Source organism: Vigna umbellata, chromosome 8, assembly GCF_029865625.1.
Source record: "Vigna umbellata cultivar VRB3 chromosome 8, Vumbellata_1.0, whole genome shotgun sequence".
Taxonomy (NCBI): domain Eukaryota; kingdom Viridiplantae; phylum Streptophyta; class Magnoliopsida; order Fabales; family Fabaceae; genus Vigna; species Vigna umbellata.
Window position 1 is genome coordinate 15,052,074 of NC_142172.1, and position 10,421 is coordinate 15,062,494.

A 10,421-nucleotide genomic window follows, 5' to 3' on the forward strand; every position below is an offset into this window, starting at 1 on the left:
GATAGACTGTTCTAATTGTTTTAAAAGCACTTTGTAGATTATAAATGTATTAGGAAAGGCTTTAAACATGTAATAATTAGAAAAACTTGTACTTCCAGAACTGTTACGCATTTAATCGATTATTAGAAGCTATAATCGATTATCTTGAGCTTTTTTGAAAACCTTGTTGGTCTGGAATAATCGATTATTACTCCAAATAATCGATTATCACTGGTTCTGATAAGAACTACCAAAGTCTCTAGAATAATCGATTATTCCTCAGGATAATCGATTATCACTTTTGAAAAACCCTGTAACGGACTCAAATAATCGATTATCACTAACAATAATCGATTATCTGTGGCAGTTATAATTCATCTCTGCGAATTTAGAATAGTTGGCTATATAAGGTTCTTCCAAAAACTCTAAGAAGACAACTCTGAGCTTTTTGAGAATACAGTGTGTCTGAGGAAGTTCTAAACTAGTTCAAGTGCTTTGCCTGGTCTCGTGAATAGGAGAAGCTCGCGTTTCGTGTGTCGATAGTCGGAGCGGTTCTCTTCGAGTTGGCAAGGTGGTCATCTTCTGGTTCGTTCGTCGAAGGAAGGTTTTATCTCTTTGTTTTTTATTCACTCTTATTGTAATTTGTGAAACTAATTTTAGTGAAATCGTTAATCACTTTTTATAGTGATTAACAACTGGACGTAGATTCTTTTGAATCGAACCAGGATAAAAATCCAGTGTGCCAACTTTTCTATTCCTTACACTCGTTACTGTTTTATGCACATCAATTGTTTGTTAAATTTTCTCTAAGAAAATTGATTTTCTAAAACGGACCATCATAACTTGATTTGTGACCGTAACACGCTTTCCGAGTATTTTATTCCGCTGCACGACTCTATAACGGTACTGATTGTTCCGACAATTGGTATCAGAGCTTGCTTTGATAGTTTTTCAAATTTTTCGAAAATGGGCGGTCATAACCAAGTTTATGTTGAGGGTGCTTCTATTGATAGACCTCCTTTGTTTACGGGGGAAAATTATGCGTTTTGGAAAATAAGAATGCAAATATTTTTAGAGTCAATTGACAGAGGCATCTGGGAAGCCGTACAAAATGGTCCATATATTCCTAAAAGTACAGTTGATGGTGTGGAAGTAGAAAGATCATATTTTGACTGGACTGTTGAGGAAAATAGAAGAGCCCAATTTGATATTAAGGCTCGAAATATAATTTTATCTGCACTAACCATTGATGATTTTTTCAAAGTATTTGTTTATAAAAGTGCTAAGGAAATGTGGAAATTTTTAAGAGTCACTCATGATGAAGTATCGAATGTGGCTAAGTTGACTTGTTCGAACTCATGCTCTACATCAAACTCCTCAAGCTCAAGCGATTCTAATGAGCAAGAAAATCTATGCTTGATGGCCAACGATAAATCATATGAAAGCAAAATCTTGAAGGAAAAGAAGGACTATCAAGGTTCCTCTTCAAGCTTCAAATGTTATGGATGTGGTGAAAGAGGCCATGTGAAGGCTTATTGTTCAAGCAACAAAAGAAGTAAAGAAAGAAAAGAAAAGAAAATTCACAACAAGAAGAAGGTTCACATTGCTTGGGAGGATAATGCATCAACCACCTCTAGTTCAAGTGATTTTGTTGAAGAGGTAAACTTGTGTTTGACAGCTAATTTTGATGATGCTGGAAGCCAAGTAAGTAATTCTAGCTATGAATCTAGTGAATTTGATTTATAAAAGGCGTTTCTTGAATTACTTGATGAATCTGAAACATTGAATGTTGCTCATAAAAATATGAAAAAGGAATTTAAAGAATTGAAATGGAAATATGAAAATGCATTAGATGAGGAAGTCATATTAAGAAACAAAGTTAGTAATCTTGAAACAAAATTGTCTGAATCTAATCTAAATGAAAAACCTGTTGAGTGCTTATCTTGTAAGAGTCACATGTTTGACATTGACATACTGGAAAATTTACTTTCTAAAGGAATCAAGCCTATCTCACATGTTCAACATGTTTTTAGAAAGAGCAATGTTATAAATATAAACATGCATCATCATAAAAAGTCTAAAGTTAAGAGAACTCGTAGAGTTTGGGTTGAGAAAGAGACTTTTGTGAAAAATAAGGTGCATGATGTTTGTTGTTTTTATTGCATGAAAAAGGGACATACTTCAAAAAAATGTAGAATTAAACATTTTGATGTTCCAAATGGGAAATATGCTTGGATTCATGTTATAAAGTAATATGTCTCTAACCTCAAAGGACCCAAATGAGATTATGGGTACAAAAACTATACTGTTTTTACTTTGCAGGTTAAGTTTTCAAAAGGATAAGAGAGCTCTATGGTATTCTGCTCTTTGAATTGATGCTACAAGCCAGGATGTAACTCCATCAAGTGGTATCCAAAAGCCTTCGTTCAAGCACCAAGTATTTGAGCTAAGTGTTGTTTAAACTGTGATGTTGCATCTTGTTTTTACTTGATCTTCCATTATTTAATTACTGTTATATTCATTTCTGGTTAGGCAAATGATATGTTCATCACTATTTCATTCATCCTGTGGTGCGTTCTTGTCTGTTTACACATTTTGATCAAGTGAAATTCATCTATTTATGATATTCATGTTTTGAATTTCACTCATGTCATGTAAAACCATGTGCATTGTTATTTCAGTGCTTTGTTGATAATTGTTTATTGAATTTGTGTTTAACTGGCTTAGTATTCAATTTCATGAGTACTTTGAAGTTACCTTTGGTGTAATCTCTGTCAAGCATAAAAAACTATGAAAAAGTCATTTAAATAAGTTGGCTGACAGATTTTCATTAGCAATTTTGGATGATTAAGACATGTGAAAATTAAATTGTCATTTCTATTTCAAAGTTGGTTCTATGGAGATTTCTTTTTAAGTTCAAATGCATAACGAATGAGCTATGATAATATACATTGAGAGCCTGGATGCAAAAAAATGAATTGATCAAATTTGCATAATTTTGATGTAAATTATTTTGTTTAAAACTGTTGAAAGATAAAACTTGAATCAGCTCTTGTGGTTGAATTTTTGTATATGTTGTTTTGATATGCATAACTAAATTTATGGGATTGAGCAGATTGTGATATGAGAATGCATGTATGACAGTTGTTGTCTAGAAAGTTGTAAATTGTGCTGTCAAAGTTAGTTTTAAACTAATTGTGCTAGCTGTAATGCTTTCATGTTAAACTCTTTTGGAATTACAAAGCCTAATCTGAACTGACTGTTACAAATTTATGCATTACATTGGACTGAATAAATCTTAAATTTTTGGAATTTTTTTAAAGGGGGAATATTACATTTAGGGGGAGAAAATTTTGGTTGACATCTTCTACCTCCTGATTATTCTTCAACCCCTCCTTTTTAAAGTCTTACTTGTATTTCTTGATTAAGAGCTAAATTTTTGTGTTCTATGATGAACTTTGTTCTTTCATGTTATGAAAGTTTAAAATACACCTATTCTTTTATTAAGGGGGAGCGTTATCAATCTTTTTGCTTATGATAAAAAAGGGGGAGAAATATGTGTAGTTACTACTAACTCTTCTTGTTGTATGTTAGTTTGTATCTTTTGCAGATAACCCAAAGTTGCTTTTAAAAAGTGATTTTTGATCATCATCAAAAGGGGGAGATTGTTACCAATGAGGAGCATTGATAAATTTGAAGATAAATGATTTTGATGATGCTGCAAGACGATAGACTGTTCTAATTGTTTTAAAAGCACTTTGTAGATTATAAATGTATTAGGAAAGGCTTTAAACATGTAATAATTAGAAAAACTTGTACTTCCAGAACTGTTACGCATTTAATCGATTATTAGAAGCTATAATCGATTATCTTGAGCTTTTCTGAAAACCTTGTTGGTCTGGAATAATCGATTATTACTCCAAATAATCGATTATCACTGGTTCTGATGAGAACTACCAAAGTCTCTAGAATAATCGATTATTCCTCAGGATAATCGATTATCACTTTTGAAAAACCCTGTAACGGACTCAAATAATCGATTATCACTAACAATAATCGATTATCTGTGGCAGTTATAATTCATCTCTGCGAATTTAGAATAGTTGGCTATATAAGGTTCTTCCAAAAACTCTAAGAAGACAACTCTGAGCTTTTTGAGAATACAGTGTGTCTGAGGAAGTTCTAAGCTAGTTCAAGTGCTTTGCCTGGTCTCATGAATAGGAGAAGCTCGCGTTTCGTGTGTCGATAGTCGGAGTGGTTCTCTTCGAGTTGGCAAGGTGGTCATCTTCCGGTTCGTTCGTCGAAGGAAGGTTTTATCTCTTTGTTTTTTATTCACTCTTATTGTAATTTGTGAAACTGATTTTAGTGAAATCGTTAATCACTTTTTATAGTGATTAACAACTGGACGTAGATTCTTTTGAATCGAACCAGGATAAAAATCCAGTGTGTCAACTTTTCTATTCCTTACACTCGTTACTGTTTTATGCACATCAATTGTTTGTTAAATTTTCTCTAAGAAAATTGATTTTCTAAAACGGACCATCATAACTTGATTTGTGACCGTAACACGCTTTCCGAGTATTTTATTCCGCTGCGCGACTCTATAACGGTACCGATTGTTTCGACACTAATTTCATTCAATGAACCCCAATTTTGAATGAAAACCAATAACCTACTCAAACCCTAATTTCGCTACTTTCGCACAATGAACATAATGTGTGAAAAAACCCCTAAATAATCTCCAATAAAGCATAACACCTATTTTTTTTAATTAAGTTTTACTTTTTTAAAAGTTAAAATAACTACATTCGAAGTAATGCCACCAAATCAAACATATTATACCACCTAATGTCACCTAACTCTGTTTCGTGATTAACATTTGTAAACTCAGCAGGCCAAGTGAACACTAAAGGATCTATCATGCATAAATAGAGACCTTGAAAATATTAACCCAATACATAATTATAATTAATAAGAACAATATATAAAAAATAAAACATCTCCACAGGAATTAAATATGAAACTTCCTAAAATATCTTGACACTGGTGAACATGTGTTTTCTATTTTTATAGGTATAATTTTCTCAATTTATTGTTGAATTGAATATTGTTTTTGCTAAATTGAAAAACATAATATATTATTGATTTTTAGAATTGAATAATAATCATAATGGAGTTTTCTTCCTGACTTGAATTTAGAATCATCTTGACATTATCGATTAAATGAATAACATTTTCTTTACCTTTCAAAATAGTTTAGTGAGTTGTGATAATATGAGATGATTTTTCCCATTCAACCATCAACTGAATAAGAGAATTTTGTAATTCTTTTGCATTATACGACTTGTCAACATTTTCCATTTATTACAAATATGTGCAATTAAGGCACAAAGAGGAAGAATAAATCTGGACACAAAATTAACTTGGATGCAAGATGAATCACAAAATTAATTAATCTAGACACAATCTAAATAGTACAACAATGGAATTTAAAATATAACATTGAAGGTTGCAATAGAGACTAAAGAGGCATAATAAAGTAGGGTATGCATAATAATAAATATTTTGTTTTAGATTTTGATAAGCAATGAATGTTGCCTTTTAGGATTTGCTCAACAATGAAGACTACTTTTTAGGATTTATACAACAATAAATATTGTGTTTGAGTTTATACAACAATCTATTTTAGAGAGTTTATACAGCAATAAAAATTACATTTTGTAGTTTATACAACAATAAAGACTGCAATCAAACCAACCAAAGAGTCTTCCAGAATCAGAAGATTATACCATCTCAAATTTTGAAAAAACTAATTTCTCTATTACTTTTCTTATTATATTCATTAAATATATATAAATCCTTTCGGATAATTTACGAAATCGTAAAATACAACTTTAAAAATAAAAATAAAATATACAGAATTTGAACTCAATAAATACATAATTATAATTAATAAAAATTAACTTTCTTAAAATATCCATGTGAAACATTCTAAAAAAATAGATTGACACTTATAATATTCATTTAAATTATTTTATTTGACTAAAATTTAAAAACCGTGAAAACGCATTTAAAAGAATGATCAAATATAAAAATCAAATAAACGTATTTGCCCATTTTATTAATATTCATAACATAATGTAAAATATAATAATAATAATAATAATAATAATAATAAAAAAAAAAAAACAAATAAAATTGGACTCATCTTTCTTAAAATATTCTTAAAACACATTTATATTTCTCTAATTTTAAAAGGGATATGTATCTATAATGTTTATTAATAAAATAACAATTAAACTCCTTAGTTTATTAATATTAGTTTACACGAACGATGTGCATTGTTTTCCTTTATAGAGTAATTTAAGATTTGAATTCTATAATGTTACTTTAGAATATTAGTTCAGATAAACAACAAAGAAAAATCCACCATAGAATCCAAATTCCAAAAACAAATTATAAGAATATCGAATGGTTTTAAATTTATTTTTCCATCTAATAATATAATTTTAAAAGCTATTGTTGATCAATGTATAGTATTCCACAGCCAGTGAGAAGTAGGACAAACAACATAATATCTATAAAATAGAAATTACATCATAGAGTGTACTCAAGACTTCAAGAAAGTGATGATAATAATTTTTCAGACATGAAACCTAAGTTTCCCCGTCCCAAAGGTTATCAAAGAACACCACTGGTCCGTTGTTAGTACGAATCTGCTTGATTTGATTAATCTTTTCATGGTCATCTCTTGTAAGAGACCAATCAAATATTTCCAAGTTTTGCTTCATTCTCTCTTTGTTGTAGCTCTTTGCCGCAATAGTCACACCTTGTTCATACAACCATCTAAGACTTACCTGAGACAACAACTCATAACATTAATTAACTTTGCTCATCATCTGTTCAAGAATCAAAATCTACACTAAAACAGTATTGCAGCAACGATCATTGGGTTCATGCAGTTGCCTTATTTTCAAAAGGGTCTCTTGATGTGATTATATACATCATGTATTCTTAATTATTTAAGTTATTGTGTGCTGTAAGAAAAGATGAATTCAAGTGATTGAATATGAAGTAATCTTAAAAGTGTAACCTGAGCAACAGTTCGGACATGTGCTTGTGCAATTTCCTTGAGTATTTCACTGTCCATGACTTCATTGGTGCCCCAACTGGCCCCTTTGGCTCCCAGAGGAGAAAATGCAGTTATGATTATACCCTTTGCTTCACAGAATTCTCTTAGCTTCTTCTGATGCCAAGCAGGATTCATCTCCACCTATTTGGTAACAGTGTAAAGAAATAGGTTAACACTTATCAAACTAAATGAACATGAAAAAGAAAATGACCAAGATGAATTCATTGGACTACTTGATTGACAGAAGGGGGAATGGTAGCAAATGAGAGTAGATCTTCAAGTTTCTTGCATGTGAAGTTGCTGACTCCTATGGATTTTGCAAGGCCTAGTTTCTGGCATTCTTCCATTGCTATCCACACACCCTTTAAGTCAAATGTTGTTATTAGCTCTTCACTATATGGAGTTTCCCAATCTCCAGGTTTCACACTGATAGGCCAGTGGATCAAGTAAAGGTCCAAATATTCTAATTTCAGCCTCCTGCATAGTGTCATCTTTTCAGCACTGTATTCTCTTATTCCTTATGTAATATACATGATGCATGATGAAAATTTCGTGATAGTGCATGGAGGATACTCCACACCTTTTGAGCTAGTTTTTGATATTGAGTTAGACTTCAACTCAAATTCCAAGATAATATACTTATACCTATAATGAAAATCTCACAACCAGTCGCCAAGGCACAACTTTACTTTTACACCAGGGCTTGCCCTCTTATTGACCCATTTTTAAGTTCACCTCTCGCAATTAAGATCCAGACTCTAAATTTTTCTTCAACACATTTAGTTAGGTTTTACTACTTCTACATAAAACAGAAAAAACAGAAGCAGAAGAAGTTAAGGGTGAGGGTCCCCTGCAGTTATTTTAAAACTGCACAGACTTTTGACTTGAGCTTGTGGCCTCTTTCATCTGCATAAAACATTAAAGTTTGTACATTTAGCTATCCTTAGGCTTCTTTCATCTACAAATAAACAGAAAAAGTTTGTTAATATAGCTATTTTTTTTAGGATATCTCCAATGACATCTGCAGTTTAATTAGTAACTCTATAGATAATTATGTGTGAGAAATATACAATTTTGAATATAATCCTGTATTTACCATACAAGAGCCAGGACATTATACTATATGGTTTATTGTGCTAAATCTTTGTGTATGTAGCTATCCTTAAACTTTTGTTGATGTTATTGTTATAAGAGCCCCAGTGTTAGTCCCAACTGCAGTTTTTTAACTTTTACAGGTCCTGTAAGTTTCTTAGTTGTATCTTGTGTTTTATTGTACTACAAATACTAAAGACTGATGTGGGATGTAAAGCTTATTTATTTACAGTTGATGGGTTAGAATAAAAAATTAGTTAAGTTGCTTAAAATAATAGAAAAAGGAGTGTTTATCTGAACTTCAAGCAAATACATGTAACCCTGAACAGAACTCACGAAGTTGATCATGGAACCTGGACAACCAATATATTCATGGAATCCAGAGAAGAGGATCATGGAAGCTAGAGAACCAACCTATCAAACTAATCATTCACCACTGGGTCATCCAGCTAAATTACTACTTAACAGTTGGGTGCATCACTGCATATGCATCATATTCTGTAGAACATATTTGATCATCGAACTCTTAATATCTATGTTTCATAAGGAAAACATTTCCAACTGAAAATTGAGTACAATCACCGAGAATATAACAGAGAATTTAAGGTAGAATAATTAATTTATGTTCACATGTAACTGATCAAAACGAAACAAAACATAGATAGAGTTAGAAATTGAAGAATTGATTGCATCCCTCACATTTTTTTGTTTTGAATGGTAAATAAACTATAGAGCAATCTGATGCACTGAAATAACCTCCCCAAAAGAAAATTACTGATTAAAACAGCCATAACAACAAATGAAAATGTTATTACAGCGATTTTGATGTTGAAAAGGAACGAGTTTTGCTTACTGTAGAGATTTCTGCAGAGCAGGAAGAACAAGATGAGGAAAATTGTCAGTGAGCCAGAGCTTAGAGGTGATGAAGAGCTCCTCTCTAGAATTGATTAGACCAAGTTGAAGAGCTTCAGCTATGGCTTCTCCCAAGGCCTCTTCAGATCCATAGAATGCTGCAGTATCAAAGTGTGTATAGCCCAGTTTGATAGCTTCTATTACTGCTACTTTTGTGATTTCTGCACTGCTTTTGTTTGTATCAGCTGCAGTTCCAAGTGCTATCACTTGCATGCTGCACCGGTTGGAAGAGGATTTTAACACAACTTGGGGAATTTTTGTTAGAGACATGATGGTTTCACAAACCTTATGATATTTGCTTTACTTGGAAATTTATCATATGCTTGGTGAGCAAACATGGACACTTTACATCTCTTTATATAACAGGTACTGTATAAAAAATAATTGTCTTCATACTTTGATATTGATAGAGATATATATATACAATAGGCTAGTTTTGAAATAAGAGAAAATGGTTTATACAGGTAACTACATTATATACTTATATAGTATATTTGTAATTGACCATACGACACAATTGAACATTTATCTAATCAAACATTTTTTTATATCGTGTTATTTAAAAGTATAAAAAATTATTCCAAAATTTTATTATTTGTGGTATCTTTTTTAATAGAGAAAGAATAAAAGAACTGGTTCTTAGGGCAGCCTTTTTCACAATCTAAATTGAAGCAGCCACTACCTATGCATGTCATTTCAATCGGTTTATTGTTAGTATCTTTTACATATATTTTTTAATATGCATATATTAAAACATTTTAAAATAACATCTTGTACAATACAATAATAAATTTATTTATTTTCAAATATCTATTATGAATACATCTTAAGTTAAATTTTTGTATTTTATGATTTAATTATATAGATGTTAAAATTTGTGTAGTTGGAGTTGGTGAGATGTGATTGGACGAGGCAGCGGCGGCCGATACACTTTTGTTGAGGCAGGAAGGTTGATCACGGAAGTGTATTCAGTGAAATAAAAAAGCATATCTACAAAAAGAACACTTGATAAAATTTTAACTATTTTATGAATTTATATATTTTTAATTAAACTTTTATTTATTAATTAAATATTTATTTACTTTTATGTATTTCAGATTGGGTTTTATTCTTAATAAAGTCACGTCACAATTTATTTTTCTAATTCAATTTTTTTAATATCTTCTAACTTAAGTCAAGTTTATTTCTAAAAGTTTTTCTCATTTCTTAATTTCTTCTTTTATTGTTCGTGTTATTCAATTGATTACATATATTTGTTAAAAGTATTTTGATGGTTAATATTGTAATATATGTGTTATAAAATTCT

At 30.9% G+C, this 10,421-nt stretch overlaps 1 protein-coding gene across 1 annotated transcript; it reads right to left on the minus strand.

Annotated features, from left to right (window-relative positions):
- Positions 1-6,537: 6,537 nt before the first annotated feature.
- On the minus strand, positions 6,538-9,490 carry LOC124847694 (NAD(P)H-dependent 6'-deoxychalcone synthase-like). The gene is made up of 4 exons (XM_047325243.2): positions 9,057-9,490; positions 7,345-7,588; positions 7,073-7,252; positions 6,538-6,836 (listed from the first exon to the last, which is right to left on the minus strand). Exons 1-4 carry the CDS (start codon positions 9,383-9,385, stop codon positions 6,636-6,638), a joined length of 954 nt encoding a protein of 317 aa, XP_047181199.2. The 5' UTR covers positions 9,386-9,490; the 3' UTR covers positions 6,538-6,635.
- Between the last annotated feature and the right edge of the window lie 931 nt (positions 9,491-10,421).